General features: G+C 41.2%; 1 protein-coding gene across 1 annotated transcript in view; it reads right to left on the reverse strand.

The window, feature by feature from the left end:
* TGFB2 (transforming growth factor beta 2) overlaps nt 1-26313 on the reverse strand; it is a 60713-nt gene extending 34400 nt beyond the window's left edge. Inside the window, exon 1 of the mRNA XM_027641349.1 lies at nt 25740-26313. Within this exon, the coding sequence (XP_027497150.1) occupies nt 25740-26082 (343 nt within the window). The 5' untranslated portion in view covers nt 26083-26313. The remainder of the gene's footprint in view (nt 1-25739) is intronic.
* Between the last annotated feature and the right edge of the window lie 6 nt (nt 26314-26319).

The raw sequence follows: 26319 nt of genomic DNA on the forward strand, positions 1-26319 counted from the left end.
CAACAGCAAGGGCCAACATATGCAAACCTCTGGCATTTTTAACTGGGTTTACAGAATAGCACTGAGAACCATCTGAAGGCCCTTCATGGATGGACGGTTCTGGCACATATTTGACCACTGCCCTTCTTATACCTAACTTGCCCTACTAATGAATGAACTAGGGAAGCCAGACTGAAGGTACCTGCTCACAGCTCTCTTCCACAGCTTCAAAGGCAGAAGAGGATGCACCTACCTGGCTTTTGCTTACATGCAAAAGATACTGTTGATATTGAAGAATAAGAACAGAGTCATAAAGCAACAACTAGTTCAAATTCTCTTTACAATCAAGCATTATTGATTGGCACCACACAGCAGGGTTTGGTAAGGAAAACTCCCAAGTATTTCTCACCTCCTAACATAGGGTTGTATCCACACAGGCTCAGTCTTGACAAATGCTAACTTCCAAGTGCTCTGTTCAGAACCGCAACACCTCCTAAGGCTGGAAGAGCTCTTCTGAATTTAACATTTCCTTCTACTGACTTAACCGCTTGGATTAGATGCTTTGTGTCCAGCATAACAAGTTACAAAGAGAGAGTATTCTCAGCTTAAAAACTGCTATCCCATGGGAATGCAATGGCTGGCCATGCCAACAGGTACTTTGTTCTGAATGGTACAGCTGGCTACATTCTAAAGCTTTTTTAAAGTGAGATGCACTGACTTGTTCAAGAAGCATTTATAGATCGGGATGGGGAAAAATGGTAACATAGAGTGCAGAATTCAAAATGCGGGTAAGAAATAAAGCCATCTTTCTCCTTCCAAAGCATTTGGTGGCCTCGGAACTTTCTCGGTGCCGCTATAACTAAATGTAAATGATTTTCGTCTTGTTGCAAGTTACAGAACTGTCCACCCAAAATGTTTACCTGAGTGAAGCTGTAACAAGCCGTTGAATTAACAGTATCTGTGAAAGAAGCAAAGAACCCAACTAAGACTCCTACATAAATACGTGGAAAGTAGAAGTGTCCAATATTTCCTCTGAGAGGTGGCATTAACAATGAAAGTCATCTTACTTGGTGGTGGAAAGTTTATCTCAAATACAACTTGACTAATTTATGTAAAGGCTACATGGTGTTTGACCTTGAGGCAGAAAGTTATGCCTTGCTAACCTAATCCTCAGAGGCATGAAAGCCCACTGTGGTCCTCATGTGTGAGGAGCGCATTTCTCTACTGAAGCCAGGGAATAAGGACCCCTCCACAATGACATGCCCACAGCACAGCTGCAGTAAGGCTAAACAGAATACTAAAAAATTCTGGAACTGCATTTCCCTGGACCAAAATGCAGGTTTTACCTCTCAAAGTTCAAAGTAGAAACAAGCAAAATTCCCTTGAATCTGAAAAGGCACCAGTACTCATCACAGATGTTTATGTAAGAACCTCTGACTAGTAGGAAGATGTGGGAAGACCATTACTTCTCAGACCCTGTTGTTCCATTTGAACTCTTTTTTAACCCAATGCTAGAAATGTTCTAGATACTGATGACTAAAAGTGTTTTATTCCAACAGCCTACTTTTTACTCAAAACCATCTTTTCCCAGTCTGATCTAACTTGTGGTCTCCAGCCTTTATCAGTCCAAGCAATAATGGCTATTCTGAGCAAGTGAGAGCCTCCCCAGCTTACTCCCAAACAGTGATACGATTTTAAAAATTTAAAAAATAAAAAAAATTTATTGCCTAAAAAGCCCCCACCAAACTAGTCAAGAGCTTGAGCTTTTCAAGTTCTCCTTTTTCTTATTGCTATTATAAAAATTTTTTATTTGCAATATTCTTGGAAAAAAAAAGAAAAAGAGAAGATGAAAAAAGAAGAAAAAAGTAAAAAAAAATAAGTTAGAAAAAAAAGAAGAAGAAAGAAGATTGTTTTTCTGAATCATTTCAAGCTAACACAGCAAGATGTCCTAGACAGTTTTTCTGAGTTTTAAAACCATCCCATTTCAAATGTCGGTTAATGTAAACCTGGAGGGTTGCCTTGTCCGAAGTAAAATCATATACAGGTTGAAAAAGGATTAAGTTTTTTGTTACAATATATGCACATTTTATATTTTAACCTTCTAGTGTCTGAGATGGAAGAGAATTGGGAGAGCTGGGAATAAAGAGAAGAAACAGAGAACGGCACAGTTCACTGCAATGGCTGCTGCTGCTGCAGGTACAGACTCTTTTTTCATTACCCAAGGTAACACGGGGCATTACAGACACACAACTGTTACTTTACAGTCTGGCCCCTCCTTGTGATAGGTTAATACACAAGGAAATGGCAGAAGTTCTTATTATAGTGGGCACTCAGTTCTTGTCTGTGCTATTCATAGCTCAGTGTTCAGGTTTACAAGGCTAGACTAGTTTTCCTGTGTCCAAATAAAACAGTTAGATGGATCTAGTTGGATTTTCCAAAGAGCAAGATAAACGTCCTTCCCTGAGATAACTACAAATATCAATCACTTTGAGTGCCCCCACCTACTTCAGACTCATTTGCATAGAATTGACTTTTAGACAAACATCAGCAAGACTGAGTTTCTGATCTCTTTTTTTACTGGTGAGTTCTATCACCGAAGGAAACATCACAATAACAAAATCATGGTGCAGGACAATTCTGCACCAGAGGTATCAGCGTGACAGATGTACAGACACACATCATGAGCAGGCCCACACTATTGCCAAGACAATGGAACTACACCCAGACTTAACAACAGATGGCTTATTGCCTTCTATTTTAATGGCAGGTTTTGTTCAATTAATTTCAACCCTTTGGAAGTTTCACCTATTTTGCTTTAAATTTTTACAATAATATCCCCCAAAACTGGCTTCATATCTGCAAGCAATTTACTTTCTGCTTTTTTGGGTGTGCATAAATGTTTGAGACAAAATTCTCTAGAGAAAGAGGAGTGCATACAAACAGACACACATATATGCACATGATGAAACGAAAAATATAAAAGAATATGTTTCAGACTAACAAGATGACATCCAACTAAATATTAGAAAAAGATGTTCTGACCATTTATGATTCAGAAGGATCCAAAACTAACGCAGACTCCAGACAGAGATCACATTCAGTGAAAGAGCTCCACAAATTGCATCATACAACACCATGACTGCGATAATGAATACGGATAGCAATTACAGGGTCAATGTCTGCATTTCTTAAAGATCAAAACAGACTAGGAATGCATCAGCGGCTTCTTGGAACTAGCTAAAGAATGATTTGAAAACACATTAGTTCAAAGGAGCATGAAAACGATGGCGGCTCTTCACAGCAAGTTTTAAATTTTCTGCTCTACATGCATTATTAGTCATACTTCCTACTGGTGGGGCTCCACAGGTATTCAGCTGACATGTGCCTACAGAGGCAGGGCTCCAGAAAAAGTCATTACTGCTCTAGTCACATGACACGGACACAAATTACACAGGATACTTAAGCTTCAGGACTGTATTCAGACAGAACATCACACTAGAAAGTGGTTGTGAAACAGGGAACTGTCCAAAGAGTTTGTTGTTGAGTTGGGTGTTTTGTTTGAAGTACTGGTTGCATGCGCTGGAGGCAGAGTGCTTCTAAACACTGATACAAAAGAACATGTGAAATATCATACCTATTTATACAAAACATATCATCCTTCAGGACTATTCTATTACTCCTCAACCCAAGGCTGACCCACTATCAAAAGGAAAAGCTCTACATTTAAGAGGTGAAACTTCGGAAGGAAGCTGTCTTTAAAATTCTGTGATTCTATGAAAATGCACATGTGAATTATATCAATAATGAGCTGACGTCTTTGTTCTGGCTTCGCATATTTGATACACAGGTACTATTAACACTACAGGATCAGAGATTCAAATGAGAAGTATGGGACACCAGCTAACCACCCTATAGTCATACCAAGTAACAAAGAACAACTTTTTGCCATTTTCAAAGTTATACAGCAATATGTTATTCTGCATACGCAAAAGCATTCCTGGAAACTAGAAGGCACAAAACCATAATAAGAAGTAATCATAAATATTAAAATGACTGAGAAAAATAATTTTAAAAAATGGTTCAACTGCAAGGACATGGCAAGACAAGGGTGGATAGTCTATAGCAGATAAACGAGTTCCCACTGCACCACTGCAGCAAAAATAATGTGCTCTCAGACTGCAAGGAAAGGTGAAGCCTTTTACTACAGAAATTAACCGGGATCACACACACAAAAATTACTTAAAATTCTTCCTTTCATGCTGCACATCTCTTTCTAGCAGGATAGTGTCAAAATGGAGAGAAATCAGAGCTAAGCGAGGAGATCCAGTGGCTCCAGAGTGCAAAAAAAGAAAACAAAGACTGAATACCTATAGTTCAATTTGGAAATAAATTACGAAAGAGCTACTCTAACAATTAGGTGAATAGCACCCACTTTCCTAAAGCACTGCAAACACATAATGTCTCCTTCTTCCTTGCCAGCTACTCCAAGGGTGGAGGGAAGGGCACCTGCATACAGCAAGGGAGCCACTGAGACTTGAAGCAAAAAGGAAGAGAGAGGAAATGTAAGAAAGGATAAGATCACGTGCAAAGTAACATAATCCATGGCATCAAATATAGGCCACTGGAAAAAAATAATGCTCGGAAAGCTCTATTAATCAGAGGAGATCAAGTACCACTGTCTTAGAGAACTGGGCAGGGTACTGTGCTGGCATGAAACTCGAGTAATCCCCATCCAAAGAATGAAAGCCCAAAGAATGTAGAATATTATGTTTCTCATAAATATCAATTGTATGTTCTGGAATAGCCAACCTAGCCAATGTTGTACACTCAGTCAGAAAGATGATACAGTTTTATTTTGATTTCTTGAAAAGAGTATGGAAAAGTTACTTTTTAATTCATTCAGTTGTTTCAAAAGAGAGGCCTGAGAGAAAATGCTTAGAAAGTTCTCTCTCCATTCTTTTCATAGTTTCCATTTTTTTGAAAGGGCATCAAATTCTAATTCCATCTGAAAAAATGAACAAAAATAACAATGTGAGATGGAGAGGATCACAGCTGAGCTCTGTTCCTCTCAGTTGAGATGCCTGTAGGCACCTGTGGAGACCCTTGAGTAAAAGATACTACAGAATACTACTGTAGATACCACAGACACTATTCATCGTTCCTCAAACTCATTTTGAAAACAAAAAAAAAGTTATGATCGTGACCCTGCTCGAATTTGACAAGTGACTTTTAACACACAACCAGCAACCCAGTTGGCTGTTTGCAATATATTTCCACAGGATTCCCAAGCTCTGTCTTGCTTCTCCAAGTACGTAGCAAGCTACAAACCAGTTAAAAGACCAGCTGGTGAACAAGGGCCACAGCACAAAGTAAAAAACCCCAGACCCAGACCGTGATTAGAGGCAGAGACCCAGGCAGTCTCTCTGACACAGACATTCAGTCCTTCTCTCCATTCTTCTACCTTTCTTACACAAGCAATGCAGATCCAGTACACAGCCTGGAGTGCAAAGGACTGTGGACACCTGTACATTTTTCTACTGCTTACCTAAACTTTTGAAAATATCTGCCACAAATTAATACATTACTCCTTATCTACTTTGCTGTTCCTTATTGCTTCTAGTAGCAATTACATAGAAAAAAAGATAATTTTAAGTACAGTGTCAAGTACTAGAAGATTGGAATAGAGCAATCTATGTTATCTATTAAAAAATAAAATAAAAGGGGATATGAGGGGAATAAGAAGTTGTGAGGAATTAAAAACAGCAAGAGAGTGGAAAAATATTCAAACAAACAATTTGTTAGCACCTGGAAGAAAATGAGGAGTTGGGTAACTGCTCACATGGACCTGTCAGAAGCAATTACTGTCCAAACCACCTGAAATGCCTTCAGGACTGGATAACAAATTTTACCAATAGAGGAGAAACCAGAGATGACATTTATCTTGACTTCAGTAAGTTTGAACACTGACAAGCCCGCCAGCAAATGAAGGAGATAGGGTCTAGACAAAAATACACAGTAAGTAGGCTGCAAGACTGGAAAACTGCCCCGAGAAAGCACTTATCAGTGGTTCCTAGTTAAAACAGAATCATCTACCCAACCAGGTGCTGCAGAGGAATGAGATTACTACAGAGCTATCAAACTAATAAGTTGGGTTACTCAGTGTAGTGGGACTGTTTCCCTGGGAGGGACCCCATGGGAGCAGGGGAAGGAAGGACTCCTCTCCCTGAGCAGCAGCAGCAGAAATAACAACTGACCTCAACCTCCATTCCCCATCTCCCTGCACTGCTGGGGAGGGAGGAGGGAGAGCATGGAAGGAAGCAGGGGTGGGGGGAAGGCGTTTTTAAGAATGTTTTATTTCTCACTCTTTGCCTCTTATCCTGTTAGTAATAAATATAAGTACTATCCCTACTTTGAGTCTTGTTTTGCCCATGAAGGTAATCAGTCACTGACCTCTCCCAGCTCCTATCTCTACTCATGAATTCTTAGCTGGTTTTTTTTTTCTCTCTCCTCTGTCCAGTTGCAGAGGGAGAGTGAGAGAGTGGCTTTAGTGGGTATCTGGTATCTGGCCAGGGTCAACCCACTACAGTCAGCCAAAAGAGTCAAAATGTGTTACGTAAAAACAGCCTTCAGGTATGTAAGCATCTGCCACAAAAAGCAGAGGAATGATCCATTTTCCATGTCCACAATGGATAAATTACGAGTAGTTCTGAGTGGCAGCAAGGAAAGTTTGTGCTAAATATCATGATAACCTTCATAAAACAAGGATAACAATGATGCATGAAATTGCAGAGGGAGACTGTGGTGGCGACTGGAAGCCTTTATGAAAAAGTTACACAGATACTTCTCTGGAATATCATGGCTACAGTCCACACCCTCTTCTAATGCAGGATCAATGGAGCAGCTTCTTTAAGTCCCTCCAGCTCTGTGTTTCTTCTCTGATAACTGTTGGCTGCAATAACTGTTGGCAAACAGCTCACATTCCCGAACGAGCTTTATGGATACGTCTACTGATATCTATACGTGCCAGATATATTTACACAAAGCAATTCCAGAATGTATGTCATTAGGTCAGGTCCCAGGGGGTGCAGATCAATACATGAACTCTACGAACACAACAGACCTGCACTGCAGGCAGCCCCAGCTGCGCTTGGGATGCTGCAAGGTAAGAACAGCTGGGAGCACAGAGCTGAAGCTGCCATGCATAGAAACTCCCACTGCAGGTAGAGTGAGTGGTAGGCTTCTAAAATTCTTCCCGTGAGAATGGTTTTTACACCCTACTAATTACAGACATACAGACAGCTAACTTAAAAATTTAACAATGTTTCTTCGAAGCATTCTGTTTCCTGGGTAACGCACTTGGAAGAGTCCTGCAACTATCCTGCAACTGACTAAAAAATCATAACAGCTCGTTAAGTTAAAGAGATAAGCCTTGTGTTAAAGGAATTTATACCAGGATACATGAAATGTATAATAACGCAAGTATGAATAAATTCTCTGTGGTATTAAAATCAACTTCATGCTTAAAACAATACAGTAAATAATTACAACTGATACTCTATTCCCTGGTCTTGAATTCCCCAAAATAGGATGCTATGTTGTATGACACTTTCCTCCACTAGTGAATCATTATCTTGGGACTGCTTGTTATATTACTTGAAAAGTTATATTCAGTGTGAAGAGTGATGGCGAAATTTTAGTAAAATTACTCTAATATACTTTTTTTTCCCCTTAGTCTTTGGCATTATTTCATGCTAAACTTTGAACTTGCTGCTTTCATTGATGTGCATTTCAAGTTTAAAACGAAACAGTCCAATAGCTGAAGCCAAAAGTTTGACCTCCATTATAACTGTTGTAATCTTCTGGGAAAATATCCTCTTGACTCTAATTTCTCTTTTCAGACTCACCATGCTGCTGATGAGAAATAATAGTTATTGGGGCTGTAAGGCCAAGATTAATGTCTGGCCCTGGAAAAAAATACAACCCCAAATCAAAACAAAAAAACCACCAGTAGCACTGAATGAACACATGAAGTTTCTCCATTTCTCATGTACGATCACTTCATAGATAAGCATGCTGGATGAGATGATGAACACTATCACATGAACAAATATTTAAGATCACATGAAAGTCTCTGGTTTCAAGCACACATGCCTTTTGCAGTGTAATTGATAATACCACAGAGCATCATTATCTGACTTGTCAGTTTAGACGGGAAGGTCTATAGGGCTGGAAAAGTACTGAGAGATCAACAGTGCCTCACGCAACAGGGTCCTGATCTCTCACTGGGACTTCAGCAACTACTGTAATACAAGTATTACAGCATTCTTCACTTTGCCTCAATTGGATAGTGTTGTTAGATGGATGCAGCATGTTTCTATCAAGAAATATTTGGCTGCACTTCTAGTGGAGTGAAATGATCCCTGTAAATACATGGACAAATTGTGGTTGGCCCTTGGCTCCACACATCAGAAAACCTCTCTGTCAGCAGCTGCAATATGGGGTGAAAGTTGGCTGATGCACTAGAAGGACCAGAATGGGAGCAAAGAAAAGGATCTCTGTTACAGGAGCTGTGGAGAGCCCTGACTCACTAAACATGGGCAGTTACAGCCTCCCCAGCTGAACTGCTCCCACCCATAGATGTTTTACTTAGCACCTCTCAATAACATGAAAGGTGAAAAAAAAAAAGGAATATCCATAGTGAACTTCTTTCTCTATTTTTCAATTTTTCTGGCATAGAAGAACAAGACTGCTTTCACCCAGATTTTTTTGCTTTGGTGACAGCAATAAAAGTTTAAAGTTCCTTGACAAAAGTGATGAAAAAATTATAAACGACACAGAATAGCTGCCAATGCCCTTGAACTAAGAGCGGTCGTGCCTACCTGCCTAGCTGTCAGTACCCAAAAACAGTACTGCTATTTCATAACGCTAAAAGTAAGATGAGTATTTTAGTATTTACTTAACATTAACAAAGCCTCTAAGGTAGAAGGATCCCAGGCTCTCACAGGCTTTCCAAATTCCATTCAGAGACATGAATTCTTACCAGAAAGGCTTTGGTGGAGCAAATGCCATTTGCACAGCACACATGATGTACTTGCTCTTGATGGTATTGGCTGCTTTTAGCCAAGTCAGCCACTGGAAGTTTGTAACGTTCACCTCAGCATACCCAGACTTTAACAAAAGCAGATAAACCAAACCTCTTCCATATGTCAAACAAATTGTTTCTTCCCCCTTGGAAAACCACATGGGAGGATGAGAGAAGTTTCCTCATGACATTGAGGCTTTGTACTGCTTTGAGATTTCCCATCACTATCGATGCAAGTGCAGAAATCAGCTCCTTGGGTGAGTTATCTTTTGTCACCAGTGGTTAGGTCAGTTGTGACTTAAGGTAAAGCCAGGAACCCCTCACCATTTGCTGATTTCACTTAAGGTTCATGGTAAAAGCTGAATCAGTACATATACAGAGGAATGCATCCCTTATGAAGGGATGAGAATCCACAGCATCTTCAGGTATCGCTGAAGTGCGTTAGGAAAGAGGTAAGCAAACAGTTACAGATTTAGGCATGTCAGACTTGGAGGCAAATAAAAGAAAGCCTTCTCCACAGGAGTCACTTTCACACTGGGACCTCTTCTGAAACATGTTTGTTATGAAACCAGAAAAGGGATAGAGACTTTGAAACTTTCTCCCAGAGGCTTAAAAGAGAAGTCTTCTCACTTGTGTATTTCTGATAAAGGCCCCAGCAATGGAGACCAAGGAATTAAATTTTACGAGGAAACCTGCAAAATTGCATTTCAAAGAATACTCCAAGAAATAAAGCATTTTCAATGTTGCTGACACCAACTTGTCTGCAGGTGTCCAAAGCCAGAACGCAGTGCTGAAGCCCTTCTCCTGCTCAACACTTCACCTCAGCAACAGGGCTCAGGTACTCTGTAACACCCAGGGCTCCAAAACCAAACCCACAAATCCAAACATACTCAGAACTTCGGAAAAGCAAAAAAAAAAAAAAAAAAAGATATGGGAATGAGAACATTACAGCACATCCAACCCTAAATATGCTAATTATAATGGAATAGGATAAACTATAGACTTAGATCCTATTTTTAACAAAAAAAAAGGGTCTATGGATGATTATACACAAAGTGTGGACTCATACCAGGTGATAATGATGGTGGTCAGGCACATGAGAGCACTCAACTCAACTTCCCTTTCTGGGTATTCAAAATCACACACAGAAACCTGCGCTGGATTGCCGAGCACGAATTAGCGTTTTTCATCTACTGCTGTTTAGAAGAGCAAACTGCACTCTCCTCCTTCATATATATAAACTTCTATAAATGAGTGGGCCTCACTACTCAGATATTCTAACTGGAAGACCTAGAAGTGGTCAGGAAATTTCAGGACTGCCTTGCAGAGAGGGGAGGAGATGAAAGCAAATCCCACGGCACAGGCTCTGTTCCTCTCGCCCCACCTCTGCCAGGAAGCGCTCCTGTTTCCCTGGCAAGCAGTGCAGCTGGCTGCCTTCTCCTGCTCGGCCAAGGGTCCAGAGAACAGCCTTTCCAAACTATTCCCTGGCTGAAGAAAGAAATGAAAGCAAGTTATTTTCAAGAAAAGCAGATTGGATTGTCAAACCCTTTCACTCTGGGGTGGAAAAAAGAAGAAAAAAACCCGAATTCTACAAGAAATAAAAGTGTAATGGAGAAGGAAAAGCAAAAGAAAATTATACTTTTTTTTTTGCATTGCAGAGAAGTCAAGATTCACAGATTCAAAGCACAGGCAACACATTAAGATAAAGACAGCAGACAACACACGAATGCTAGAGACAGAAAGAAGTGAAAGTTTTAAATCCCATTAAAATCATGCAATCTTTCCTGCTTTGTAACACTAACTACAATCAAAATGATCTACACCCTGGTGTAGTGTAAATCAGGAACAGAAAAACACTAAGATTTTAAACCTTAGGAAAAACTGTAGGCAGGAGAAGTTGATGCCACTAGCTGCCTGCATGCAGCAAACACACACCTGCCTGCCCATGCAAACGTGCTCAGCTTTCAACTCCTTCCTCTACTTTTCACCATAGCTGGCCTCAGAAGCTCTCAGGACACTTCTGAAGATCCCTAAAATGTTTTATGTACTGCATGGGAAATGTGTCTGCTCATTAAGCCCAGAAACTACTACAGAGATGGACATGGAAGGATTAGGAGCTGAAGAACAGACTGTACAGTACAATAAAGCTTGGAGAAGCTCATCTGCAGAGCTTTACCTACTGCTAGCCACAAATGGTGCTATTGTGGAATTCTGGCTATCACGGAGAAGATTAATGTAGAGTAAATGGTCATTCTCTTTTATACAGTAACTCCTAAAAAGCAGACTGCTCCCTGAAGATACTTGCTAGAGTTGTTCCAATTTAGTGTTAAGAGGATGGACTCAATGACAATATCAACTCTTATTAAGTACAGATAACCCTACTAATAAGGGTTATCTTTTATTAAGTCTCAATTACTAGGATGACACATGATCCATCAAGGCCTATGCACTATTTTTAACAAAAGTGAAATTTCTTTATAGGTTAAGGGCTCAGACCTCTGGGTGGGGTAGGAAGAACATATCCACTAACTACTTTGCACATGGAGTCACCAACTGAGTCAGTGACTTGGAGGTCTCCCATGTCTTGTGCTATTGAACATGGAAAAGAAACCCAAAAATATTATTTGCCTTCCAAAATTATGGTTTCTGGCAAAAGAAGTAACCTCACAGCTGGAGTGTCTGGCCCCTTGTTTCTCTGAGGGAAGAGCTGCCAACACTACGAGCCCTAGATAACCCGTCACCACCTACTCTGTAGTCTGGAGTCATGAGTGGTACCACTTTTGCCATCACAAGGGCCACCAAACTCTGCCAGGCCACGTCTTTACATCTGGTTCCTGCTGAGATATGGTAACTCTCTGATGAGCCAGTTTCTACAGAACCCTTATTTTACGTCTCTGGCATTTCAACAGAGAGCCAGATGTAGGTACTGTTTTATTTTGAACATGGAAGCGAGGTGCTTGACAGGCAAGATTCACAACCTAGGGAAAAGTGATCACCTCAATGTTCTGCATAAAACCAAGAAGACCCAAAGAACTGAACACACATGGGTTTAGTATTATGAAGGAGACATCATTACAAAGATGATACAACCATGAGCTGAATCAACTGGACAGAAGTGTTTACAGAGAAAACTTGAAAGCATAATGGACCAACATTTAGTTCACTGAACAAGTAGAAATGACACAGCTCCCCAATCAACAAATAAGACCACTTGGGTAGAAAACTGTCTCTGAACAATGAAACTATAAGAATGCAACTGTAAGAAGACAAAATTAAAATATGCAACTACATATTACCGAAAAAAAAGTAAAACTAAAACTAATAGCTGCTAAGAACTACTATAACATCAGAAAATAAGAACTGCAGATAACAGATGAGAAAAAACAAACAGGCACAGCAGCTTCATAGCCAAGAAACTTAAAGATGAGATTTACTTAAGTACTAAGGAAGCTTAACAGTGATACTCATCCATTACATGATAAAAACTGTTGAAATAGTAATACAAAAATATGAAATATATTTCCGTAGATAAAAAAGCCAGGCAAGCACAAGATGAAAATATCTTTTTTTATTCCAGCAGCAACTCAGAAGGTCTTAAAACAACATTGTAAAACAAGCAAGACCAGATAACTTGCCTAAAGACTTTTTAAAGAGCTGTCCAAGGAGCTATCTTAATTATTAAAACTAGTTTTCAATAAATCATAAACACTGAAAAATATCCTAAGAGGCAGAACATCATTGCTAATACACAATCCTAAACCTGTGATACCGCACATATACAGTCAGCTTTATATTGATCCCAGAAAAATCATGTAAAGCACAGGAATGAGAATCAGCTCAGAGGAATGAAGGGAGTATAATCCACACCAGCTCAAGGAAAACACTGGTCCAGTACCTTAGTGAGTGGGCCTGTTGGTAAAACAACTGTTTTAATATAATGTACTTGGGCAGCTGCAAGACATCTAAGCTGGCACTACATGATTATTTCATTAGGAAACAGGAACAACAGGACACCACTAAGGCCAGGCGGTAAATGAGTAAAAACCTTGCATTTTCATGAGACTCAAAATACAATGGTAGGCAGCAAAACATTATTGAGAGGTAAGCTTCTTCCAAAGTCCTACAAGGCTCATTTTACTGCACTCTACTATTTAATACTTTTATTCATCATCTGGAAGGAAACTAAACCCTTACTAACTGTAGATGAAATAATGATACATACGTGTCAGATAATGAAGAAGATGCATCACGAAGACAGGGACTTGAAAACAATGGCTTGAATTTTGAATTATCAAGATGTAAATATCATTAAAATCAGTATGAAAATACAACTCCAGGACAGAGAAACTGGACCACACTTACAAAGTAGGAGACACCATCCTGAGAGTCAGCACCTCTGAAAAGAACTTGGGGAAGAATAGGAAGAGACCCTGGTGGATAATTACCCATGCATGAATTTTAACTTTTCCTTGTAGAGCTCCTGACAAAGTTACTGCCAGAGTTAGATCTATACACTCTGTAAAACAGAGAAGAGTCTGCAACATGCATGTAACTTGATAATGGCAGAGCCACTCCTGAAATAGTATCCAATACTGTTGTCCACAATCTTAGCAGAATAGGAATAAAGCAGAGGAGTTTCAGAGTAAAAATAAAGCAGAGGAGTTTCAGAGCGAAAACGTGTGAATAACTGAAAAGACTAGAAAGTATCTCACGGAGCACAGCGTACTGAACTTAAAAGAGCTGTGGCTCAATCACAGTCTACGGATCCAAAAGACACTCAAAGTCAGATAAAGCAGCCCATGCTGACCTCCTGGTTGGTAACTAACTGCAGGATCTTCCAGCAGCCATGCCAGCTTCCTCTCAGCCAGATCAGTTCCCCTCTGCAAAACTCCATTTCCCGTGGGTAGCTACACAATGCCCACAGATTTGACAATGGGTCTTCAAAATAGCACAGTGAAGGTTTAAACCAGATTCAAATGCTAGAACTTGAAGCTAAACAACTTAAACCACAAAGATACTCATTTCTAGTGTGTGTAATTAATCGCTGGAATAATTTACCAAGCGTGAACTCCTTTTCAAAAAGGAATTAATTCAGCAAAACTCAATGGCCTGGAATATGCAAGGAAGTGAGACCAGGAATCCATAATGAGGGCTTCCAGCTTTTTTAACTTTTCCATTCTACCATAACTCAAAGTGTCCTAGAGCAATGTCAGTCTCATCCTTTCTAAAGTACAGAATGATATCAACTAGTCATTAGCTATGATTGTGAACAGACCTGGAATGTTATACTCTGAGAAGAACATCCCATCCTTGTTGAGATAAGCATCTTCTTCAATTGTAAGGCAACATACATGTTCATTCATAAAGCTGCCTGCAGGTCTGGCTGTCATTATATTAAGGCACTTTATCCTCTGTGACATTATAATATTGCCATAGATTAAACAAGAACCAAACCATTTGGTTTCAAATCCCGAATCAAATGTCTTCGGACGAAATCTCATCCCACCAGATAGATAGAATACAAACCAAGCTTTTTTCTTTACTTGTTTTTAAAAAACAAACACAAAATCCCAACAACCTGTGGTGGATGTTGAGTCCTTCCAGGCTTTGAAAAGTACATGGTAGTAGTATAAACATGATACAAAACAGCATTCAGGACATTTCTAAACAGCAAAGCAGATTTACCTGCCACAGGCTTCATCTGAACAAAAGGTTGGGATTCTAAAAGGCTACAAAGGAACCACTCCTTTAGATGCTGCTTAAAACCCTGGCCACAATGACTGCTTTTCTTCCCTAAACAATCACTGCACAGAATCCAGTTTCAACCAGAAAAAATCTGGAGTGACTTTACTGACTCAAATCAAATTGCTCCAGCTCTTCATCCATGAAAAAAATGTATCTCAAAAGTTAACTCATTATTTTGCAAGCCACTTAGAGATATATCAAGTCAGAGAGGCTTTATGTAAAACCACATGCACCTTCACGCTATAAGCACAGCTCGTGTTCCCAAACTACTTGGCATTCCAGCTTGTAAATTCAGTATATATCATGTACCAAACTGACTTTCAGAAATGGTTCTCCTGGCTCCAGCTCTATACAGAACTGACTTTTAAGATTTTATTGATAACTTAAAAACACCTTGTTGGCTTAGCCATGACCTTTCTTTACAGTCCACTACACAGAGATTTGCCACATTCTTATTCACAGGCTTTAGATTAGTCCCTGCTCCAGGCACTGAGGTCTAATTTTGCACGTGTTTCTAAGAAGTTTCTGGATGTGGAGTGATGAGATTCTAGACAAAAACTCACTGTGGAGAGGATGATAAAGATGTATTATGGCATGTTTATTTGCCAAGACCTTTGCAGTCAGGTGGTCATTTATTTTTGACAGAGGGAGATGTGGAATACCTAAGAAGTACAGGACTTGAACTCATTCTTCCTTCCCTGCATTCTGCAGTTCTTGCCATATTGCCACCATATGCTGTTCCCAAATGACATCTGCCATCAAATGATTCTCTCAATAAAGCAAACTACGGTGTTTATTTTCAAAAGTGAGGTTTGTGGGTTTTTTTTTTGCAAGGCCTTATGCAGAAGAACATCTCCAGTGACAACTCAATAAAAGGGAAAGTACTGCTTTACAGTAATACATCCCAATATATACTGAAGATGTGGCCATTCTCCCTGAAACAAAGGAATGACACTTAATACCTGACCAAAGACTTCTGCAGTCAACGGAAGGACTTCCAGTGTTTTCAGCAGGCTTTGGACCAGGTCCTTTAATCTGGGGAACATATTCTCAAAAGGCAGAAAAATGGAAAGGTTTGACTATATCACATGTATAGCTGGCCTGGTGGCAAGTGTGCATGAGGCAGATTCCTTTCCAGACTCTACCTCAACAAACACACTTTCAGCCAGAGAAAATTAAGTCTACCAATAAAGTCGGTAGATAATAGGACTGCAACTTGGAAGGAGGTAAGTTCCTTCAGACACATGATATTGTTATAACTCAGCCTCTGGCCACCTTTGTAAAGATCTCTTTTTCTAGATTATTTTGGGACTCTTTTCTTCCCTGATTAGCAAGGGGAATGTGAAACTTCCAAATACATGGCTCCTAGCATCAGGGAGGAATGCAAGCTGGGATGGGGGAATCTAGATTCAAAGAGGGACAGAAAGCTCAGGCCCCCAACAATCTGTTCATCTGAACTGGGGCAAAGCTGCTTGCTTAGCTCCCTTACTTTCCGAACTGTATATCCTGGCAGGGAGCCTCTCAGTTCCTATCACATCACCAGATCAGAACAGCAGATTTATTTTCAAGAAAGCTGGAACTTGTTCCCCACTCACAGACCTAAAGATGTACGTATGTCTGCTGCAATAGCCTGCCATTGTAGGCTGGATAAACACGCAATGAGTGCAATAAATGAAACGTACAGACATCTTTCAGCATACCTCAATGTTGAAATGTTGCTACTTCACTTCCAAAGCGTGCATCAAGAAAAATTTGAGCATAAAGCAGTGATTGGCACAAGACACATACAGCCCTTGCTCTGCCAGGGAGGCCCAGAGCCAACCGCAACAGCCAAGAAAAATGGGCTGGATCTCTCAGAGATTGGGCGAGAACAAGAACATCAAGGATCTGCATAGATCCAACGCACCTCCAGACTGTTCACAGTGTCCAATCAGGTTGGAGAATACAATTTATCATTTATCCTTCCCTAAAGGCATGAACTTGAACGAAGAAATGAACTTCAAGTACTGCATATGCCAATGGACCTGAACCCTGGCATCCATAAATTTTGCTTACTAGGCATTCACTAAGTATTATATTTCAGTATTATCCACTCAACTGGATCAATTCCTGCACGAAAACCTCAAAGCACAAAGGCCAGGAATTGTGATGCAAAGGGCAGAGCTGCCCCTCCACAGTCACATTCATGGGAGAGCAGAGACATCTCTCAGCTTCCATAGAATCACAGAATCAATGGGGTTGGAAAAGACCTCCAAGATCATCAAGTACAACCCTTGATCCAACACCGTCATGGTTACTAGACCATGGCACTAAGTGCCACATCCAGTCTCATCTTAAAAACCTCCAGGGACGGTGACTCCACCACTTCCCTGGGCAGCCCATTCCAATGTCTGATTACTCTCTCTGTAAAAATTTTTTTTCCTAATATTCAACATAAACCTCCTCTGGCACAGCTTAAGACCATGCCCTCTTGTCCTACTGCTGGTTGCCTAGGAGAAGAGACCTACACCCACCTGGATACAACTTCGATAGTCTGGGCAACCCATGAGACCAAGCAGAGGTGGGACAAGGAGCAGCATTCTGCCACAGGCTCTGGTGAACACTAGACGCTGACCACGCTGTGCCTCATTGCCGCTTCTGCCATTGTTTCAACCCACTGCTGCATCCGAAGAGGCTAAATTTGCAGCATCATTTTTACATGCCATTTGGAAGATGGAAAGTTTTGCAAGTGTTCTTCTTTCAAGTATACAACTTGGCAGTCCTGGAGAAGATCTTTATGACTGTTTGCCCAAAGCCCAAAAGAAGTAATTTTATACATATTGGACAATGCCCACTCAAATAAGCAACAACTACTCTCTGTTCAATTTGGGGTACTGGAGATCAGCTGTAATCACAATTGTGAGCTCAGGATAAGTAAGTATCATTGTGCAGAAGCCTTTATCAAGTATGTGATTGTGAGGTACTCTCTGACCATAAGAGTCAGTGCTGCTAACATCTATCAGTTTTTCAGCCTTCTGAGTATAAAGTCCACCCACAGGGTTGGAGGTTTCTGTGGATTGGGTTTTTTTTCCACCCCAAGGAATGAAAACCAACATGTTCTGATTCCTATCTTTTAATCATCACTATGGGTAAAGATATGCTACCATCACTATTTCAGCTGAGCTAGCTGATGAATTGCAAATGCTATATGTAAACAAAAACAAGTAACAGAAGGAACTTCAACAGGCTTAGCTCGCGTTTAAAATTCAAAGCAGGGGTTTAAAAGAGATGAAGCCAGGGAAAACATTGCATACTAACACCAGCCAAACAGGGAAAAATAACCAAGTTGTAAGCCTGAAAAACTGAAATGGAAAGAATGACAGATTTACTGCTGCATTTGATGCACATAACCACTGATAGACTCTCCCCAGGAAGTGTTGAAATTACCATCACTGAAATGAATCCAGAAGCTAAAAATTAAATTATCTTTCCCAGAACATTCCAATTTGGGCTTTGGCAATAACAGATGTTTTAATGCTCTTGAATATACGCACGCGCGTGTGTGCATGCATGCACACACACACACACTTAAGTACAGTATCCTCTTTCACGCAAGACCTCCCTCTTAGCTTTCACAAAGTCAGACTGAACTTCAGGTCATTCTGCAAAGTCTTTGCTTCAAAGTCTCTGCTCAAATGCACAACTGTCAGATTAAGCAACCCATAAGGAGTCTTACAGCAGCTCCAAGTTATGAATGAATGGTTATTTGTGAACTGGCCTGTCAAGACAGATGCGGTATTTGTCAGTGCAGTGTGGGTTAGATATGATGGGAAGGAGCCAAACAAGCAAAGTGAAAGGTCAGTATCACAACATTTCCCTTCCCCACCCCTCCTCAGTTTGCCTAAAACTATGTCACAGCTTTTGCTGAAGTCCAATACAGTAGTCTATTTTCATGCGAGTTACCATGCTTATTTGAAAAGAAACATTCATGCAAGAAAAGCAAAAGAAAAATGTGTGCAGAGGAAGAGAAGAACCGGAACATTTTTGTGCAAGAAAGCTAAAGCAGAGGGACAAATCCAAGACTGACAGAAAACAGCACATCTTTAGAAATATGGTGATACTTGAATCAAGACCACCCTGTGGAAGTTGAAACATAATGCATTGTTTTCCTTGTTTTAAACTGTAGTATTACAAGGATTACAAGCAGGTTAATTCATTTTGGAAGGGACATCTAGTCCAACCTCCAGCTCAAAGCAGGGTCAGCTTTGAGGTCAACTTATCTTTTATAATTTATACAATTATTTTTAATAACCTCAAGTCAGCATCACGCTCTACTAGGTCTTACATAACAACACAAAGAGGCTTCTCTCCCTAGGGGTCATTCAGTGGGGAAAAGCTCAGCTCTACAATAAAGATCCCGAATACTCAATGAGCATCACACATGAAATGAAAAGGAATCCTCACTCACTGTCCAAATTAAAACTTGAACAAGGGAGAGATTTTCTAAAGATCCCCTCCACACTTTCTGCTGTAAATCTGCTGCAGGGATGCCTGTGAGGTCTAGCATCTCCTGGAAACCAAACATAGATGCTAGAGAATACAAATAGCACCACAAGATGTATTTAGTGGAGCCTGTCTCATCACAGTGAATGAGCAGTCTCTCTACACTGCTGCCTAAACTCATCCCACATGACCTCCACCACGAGGAGCCAGCAGCTTTCCAAGTGGCATGTATGAACCGCCACACGGTTCCCTTTGGAAAACCTGACTGGTTTAAAGAATACTATGCTACCCAAAGAGGCAACTTCTCTACTGTGGACCAACTTGCAGAGCACCAAGAACACGTAAAAACCTGCTCACCAGACAGGTCTAACGAAGCCAGGTCTAGCACTTCATTTCTGCAGAGCCAATCCTGTGCCATTCGAGCTAAGAGAACCACGGTACTAAACAAGGCTCATGAGTCATTCATAAATTCAAAAACAACTGGTCACACTGGAAGAAGATAAAACACAACCCTTGACACTAAGTTTTTTTTCCCAACATTTTATCCTCTTGTTACAGACAAATCTTTGACTTTCTCCTCTATATCTTGCAGCTGTATGTCTTGTACAGTTGGGTGCCCAGCTGCAATCACTTAACACAGAAAAGACAGCAAGAACAAGCATGGGGGGCATGTTTTAAGAAGAAACATAGCTGCTACAGATTGACTACTACAGGGAGCCAACCGACAGTGATGCTGGAGGCTAGGTACCTACTAGTACACATCACAGCTGAAGGGGAAACAAGCAACAGCCTGTGGTGGAAGGCAGGGTGTAAGCTTTCCCTAAACAAATGACCAAACCAATCCTTTTAATCTCAATAAATCAGCAGAAACATCTGTAACACAGTATTACATTAAATAATACCTGGGGAGCATATCATCCTCAAGCTAAAAACTGCCTGCTTGAAAATGTGCTGCATGTGGTTTCACAACAGGAACGGAAACATTTGTGTGTCTTCACTCATGACTCGTCTTGTCACCATACCCTGGGGTTCCTCTCTTTATCTGTAATACAGAAGCAGTCTAGCACATCAGTGCAAAGGCAAAAGAAGGCAGCTGCCCAACAGGGACAGCCTTCTTCAGGATCACAGGAGCACTAAAGAGTTTCTTCTTTCTTCTGTAAAAAAACCCTGTAAAGCATTTCCTTCTCACTGGGCTCTGATGCCCAAATAACAGATTTCAACACAGTGAGAGGGATTTGAACTGTCTGGCTTTGTTCATCCCTGCAAATGTGCCACAAACAGGCACCGATTCAGGAAGCTAATTAAGCATACACAGAGACTTAATGCTAATGAGTCCATTCATGTGTGTGAAGCTCCGTGCATGTTTCAGAACTGTGATGAAGAAGCTCACTGAGAATGACAGCCAGTTCTCATTCACCTTTTTGCTCAGCTTCAGTGCAGACAGGAATCTCAAACTGACAGCAAAACGGTGGAAACAGTAACTTCAAAGCAACACAGCCATTCTGATGACCACTACTGTTCTCATGCAGAGCGTGGAGGATGAGCCAGGCTAAAATCAGTAGCTAATAAAGACATTGCTCTGCTTTCTTCCCTCAATCACCTACTCACACCTTGTACTGCAAGTGGAGCCAGCAAGAGCAGCACTCAGGGCACTTCCTGCACATCTCCAGCCATAAACAGAAGGGTACATTTTCAGAAAGGTCTCTGGGACAATAAAACATTCACACTGTCAGTGGGCTGGAGGGTGGGGAGCATTGGGGCAGTGCTGCATATTCACAAAAACTGGAACGGGCTGCCCAGGTAAGTGGTTGACTCATCACCTCCGGAAGTATTTAAAAGTATAGATGTGGCACTTAGGGACATGGCTTAGTGGTGGATTTCACAGTGCTAGGTTAAAGGTTGTACTCAGATGATGTTAAAGATCTCTTCCAACCTAAATGAGTCCATAATTTTATCTAACCTTCTCACCAAATTACAGAGAAAAATGCCTCGTTAAAACAGACCACAGAAATAAACTTAAGGCAGGTTTCAGAAAAGACTTGGGAATATAGCCCTATGTTTCTGTCTTGCAGTTCATCTGACCTTGCAGTGTTAAAGACAGTGGTTTTTAGGTATTTAGCTTTTCTGTAGGCTTCATCCTCTGGAAGAAACTCAAGGACCATGTACCATGCCAGACTGGCTCTCAGACCACCCCCTGCTTCTCAGCTTGGCACCCTGCTTACAGCAAGTGGATGGTTATTCAGAAGCCTGGCAGGAAACACATGTGGAGCTCCCCTTCATTAGTGCACTAGAGCATGTTATTTTATTATCCCTCCTAGTATGCAGAGGACTACTGTCTAGAAAATTACTCTGTCCCTTTTTAAAGCCATTTGCAATTTCCTGAGTTTTTTCATAACCAGCTAGGAAGAATGCACTAGTTGCCATTCATGAAAAAGGAATAAGGAACTGTTCCTCCCATGTCTCTCCTCAGGAAAGCCTTCACATTGCTGCAGGTAAGAGAGCAGGCCTGGCAAATGCCTCCTACAAGAGGCACTCCAGAGCACAACCAGAGGTCCAGCATAGCTAGAAAGATTAAGCTCTGTGCTATGTTAAATACAAACACAGGTGAGCTGTGCAGTCGTAGTTGTTAACATTGTGGTAATGATGCGGCCAGTGCCGGCAGCTACGTCTGCACAAACAATTCTGGCACCCTGATGACAAGGAACCCACATACGTGTAATTGCCAGTAAAATGAGTCCCTGTTGATAAAGTAGAAGCATGTTATTGTGCTCTGCCAGCTTATAATGTTGTCTTTCATGAGGTAAATCTTCCACAGAGCAATGGCTTATGTAAAGCAATATTCACGGTATAGGGCTCTTAAGAAGACTAATCCTAACACCAAGTGCAGGCTGGAACCCATGGAGGCTCCTTCACACTAAAATGTGGTATGGGAAGCCCAAAACCCATGCAAAACCAGTCCCAAAATCAGAAGAACTATGATTTCTAAGGTTACTGACTACTTACAAACCTCTCTTCAAGAATGCAGAAATTTAAAAATTTACCTGCATTGGCCTTAAGCCATTAGTACCAACCAGTTCACTGACTGTGGTAAAAATTGCTTTGAGCGAAGATGATAGAACACGCCCCTGCCTTCGCATACATGTGTGTGTTGCCTGTTTTTCTCAAGTATCCCAGTTATGCATTAGCATTACAATTCACAACCTTTAACTGTCTTGGCATTAAACTTCTGTTTATTATCAGTGCAATGTCAATCATCACCTAGCTGAAGTATCAGGGCCTAGAAATTCAATGACGAACTGATAAGTAATAAACTTCTAATGTTATCCAGCTTTCACAAAAATCAGTTTTAAGCATTTACTGAGGTAACTTCTCCTGGGCACAAAATTCCCAAGAACTCTTTCATGTTGTGTTCAGCTTCCATATCCCACCTTCCTTTGTAAACCAGTCTGTAAAAAACCTCAAATTCTGACTGCTAACTGGACTTAAAAGAGATCCAGTCTTTCAGTATCTAATGCATACTGTCATGAGCACAACACAGGCAGGAATGCTTTTCAGACAAAAGCTTTCTATTTTTTCCAAATGTCTCTGTAGTATTTTTTTCTGCCACTTCTTTCCCATCTGTTGCTTACAAGTCCGGCAGTCCCTGACTTGTTGAATTTCCAGGTATATTCCAATGTGTCCTTAACCTCATGTGGACTGTCAAGCCAGATGTCCCCCTACTTCCTCAGTGCAAACTATCAGTAAACCTTAGCATAACTTTAGTTTGAGCCTTAAACTAACAGCATGTGAAAAGATTAATATGAATAATTTCAAAACTAATCAGATCCCTTCTTTAAATGTTGACATAGTATTATTTATATCCCATAAATACCTTCTTGACTAAAATTCATCCCAGGAGATTGGCATCTTGCCAGTTCTATTCATATTTACTGTATTTATACAGTACAGTTGGCCAAGGATAATATTTAAGACAAAATATGCCTTAGGGTATATACAATATCTCTTATAGCTTTCCTTTTAAATCTCCTCATTGCTAAAAATATTTAGTCTGAACTTTACAAAATGCCCCACAAAGACCTATCAGTGATCTGTAGTGATATATTGCTGACTATGAGTATAATTAGAGCATATTTGTAATACTTGAGTTGTAGTCAGTTACTGAATGCTAACAACTTGTGGTAAAAACTGAACCACTGATCTTTCCCATGCCTGCGTTCCAGCAGCTTCTGACCTTCAGTGCATTCACACCGATCCCCTTCTCTCTCCTGCCTCCCTCCAACACAGTAGAAACCATAGAGTTAAAAAATTCACTCCGAGATGCCTACGAGAAAGTGCCTGTGGCCGCCAGAGCTGTGCTTTCAATTTCTTCCTTTAAAATATGGTGGAGCAATTTCTTCCTTACTGTCTTTTTTGGAAAGGTTCGCTCCATCCAGCATAACTAGAGAGCAGTGGAAAAACAGTTAACCTACTTACTCTGATGTTAGCGACAGCCCTTGCACAGTAGTGCCGGATCTACTGCTAACTGGCCCTCCGATCCCAAACGTCTGATGCACTCTGTTGGTAGATACCTGCAATCTCCTTTGCTCTTCCAAAGCCTCAATCGATACTTCAGAAGAAATCTGGCCTCTGACAACATTTTAAAAATAGATGCTTTTTTGTCAAGACCATCCAAGTCACACACCACAGATATTTTAATTTTCTGGAAAGTATGCAGCTCTTGGTTCTTTGTAGTTTGTTCAAGCAAGGAGAAAGGACAGATGTGTTCAGGATGGATGCATTTTACAATTCTAAGAGACTCCTCGTTACCAGGTCAACTCCACAGGCCAAGGCACTGCTCCTGGTCTTCCTAACCTTTGCCCATAGGTGTTCCTCTGCCCTGGGTATGATCTGACAGGTCTCAAAAAGATACAGTACACCAACGTGGAAAACAGACGTGACTTCTGTGTTTTTGCTACAGCTATGAATTATACTGAACCTCTCTGCTCATACCCACTTGGCTCCAAATATGCGTTTTTTTTTTAAAAAGAAAGTATTTATTCCCCTAGGGTAACAAGGGCGGAGTGTATTTATCATGGCTATTAAGGATGGTGCCATAATTACAATAATAAAATGGCTCTGAGTGCCAGGATGTCCTGTACCTGATGTTGTCATTTAAGACTAAAGGAAGAAGGGAGGCAGCTGCACAGAGCGTGGGGTTCAGATACCTTGGCTGGCATCCTAGGACTATCACATGCAAGACAGAGCAAGCCCCAAAGCTAAACTTGCTAAACTAAAAATAAATAAGGGGAAAATGCAATTAGAAACTCTAGGATAAAGTTACCAAGATGGCTGCATTATCTATTTAAGTAAGAGCTATGTGCTTTTCAGAAACAGACAGCAAGTATATAGGGCATCAAGTGGTGGGGGAGGGAAGAGCTAGAAAAGCGAGTTGAATGAAAAGACAAGGGACTAGGGTTCAGATATGTGAACGGTGAAGTTATTTTCTGCTTCTGGTATTCCACTTTCCTCGGTATGATGATGATCTAGATTCCTTTAAGGCAGTGCGGTGCTTTTGCTTTCTTTTTTTTTTTTTTTTCTATGCACTTAAGCTTCACTACCAAAACAAAAAGGCACGTCGTTATGGTTATTAATCATTCTAAGTGGATTTGGTCAGCCCAGAGCATTTGTATCCCCCCCCCTTTTTTTTTTTGTGCAAAACGTGGCATGGATCACCAGAAGGTCGTTAAAAACAGCAAAAGGCAGACGGGCTGAGGCAGGTTCCAAGAACCGAGGCTACCCAGAAGGGAAAAGTTTTTCTGTACCTGAAATGAAAAGTGCCCATGAACCGAAAGGGGAGGCTAGTTAAAGTGGGAAGAGGAGGGAGGACGCCTATGTCTCTGTCCTAGCTGAGCACCAATCTGAATAGCAGTCTGCGGGACACTGTTCTGGAGGGACACAGACAAGACGAGCCGGCGACTTTTTTCTCTTTTTTAAGACCTCCTTTTCTTTTCGGTTATGGAGAGATGGAAACCTGCCCGTTCCAGACACTCCAAGGGAAACAAGAGCAGTGGAAAGATATTGGCTGTTTCTGGAAGCTATACACGGGGCTGCCGGGGAGCTAAACCCGGTGCTGGGGAGGGAGTGGGACCCTGGGCGGGGGGAGCTCTGTTCAGGTACGTGGTGGTGGGCAGCAGAGGCACTTTGAGGGATTCCTGGCTGACTTCAAAGGGGACCGGAAACCTCACGAGTCTGGGGGAACAGGTGACCACCCCCAACGCATCCACCCAGGCATATCTATATCCCACCACCTGAATTAAACCCTAGAAGCCTCCACCTAAGAGATGCTGAGGATGAGAGGAAGCCGAGCGAAGAAGGCACGTTACGATGCTTGGGGCTGCTATTTAAAGGTGCTGAGCACCGCTAAGCCTCGGGGGCTAAATTACGCACACATGCACAAACAGACAGGACTTACTTTCGGGGTAACCAGGCTGCATGTCTATTTTGTAAACTTCTTTGGCATAGTATTCCTCGTCGCTCCTCTCCCTCTCGCAAGTGGCAGCTCTGTGGTTGGCTTTCTCCTGCAGCAGGTCCCTGGTGCTGTTGTAGATGGAGATGACCTCCGGGGGCACCTCCTCGGGCTCGGGGTACTCGTCCGGGGGACTGGTGAGCTTGAGTTTGCTCAAGATTTGCCCCCGGATAGCCTCGATCCTCTTGCGCATAAACTGATCCATGTCGAGGGTGCTGCAGGTAGACAGGCTGAGAGCCACGGTGGCCAGATCCACTGTGAGGAGCACGCTCAGGAGATAGCAGTGCATTTTAAGTGTTTAAATACAGCGCCCCCCCCAACCAAAAAAAAAAAAAAAAAGTCACTTTAACAACGAACGACAACAAGGAAAAAAAAAACCAAAAAATAAAAAGGGATCCGTGCAAACAAAGGGGAGATCTGCAGACAAAATGCTGTTAAAAACCGGGCTGCGAGGGCGGCTCGCGATCGGAAAATGCACGGGAGGCGCCAGTGAAAAAATATCAGTAATAATAAGGAAAAAAAAAAA

The sequence above is a fragment of the Corapipo altera genome, unplaced genomic scaffold (genome assembly GCF_003945725.1).
Source record: "Corapipo altera isolate COAL_440 unplaced genomic scaffold, ASM394572v1 48b, whole genome shotgun sequence".
Classification (NCBI taxonomy): Eukaryota; Metazoa; Chordata; class Aves; order Passeriformes; family Pipridae; genus Corapipo; species Corapipo altera.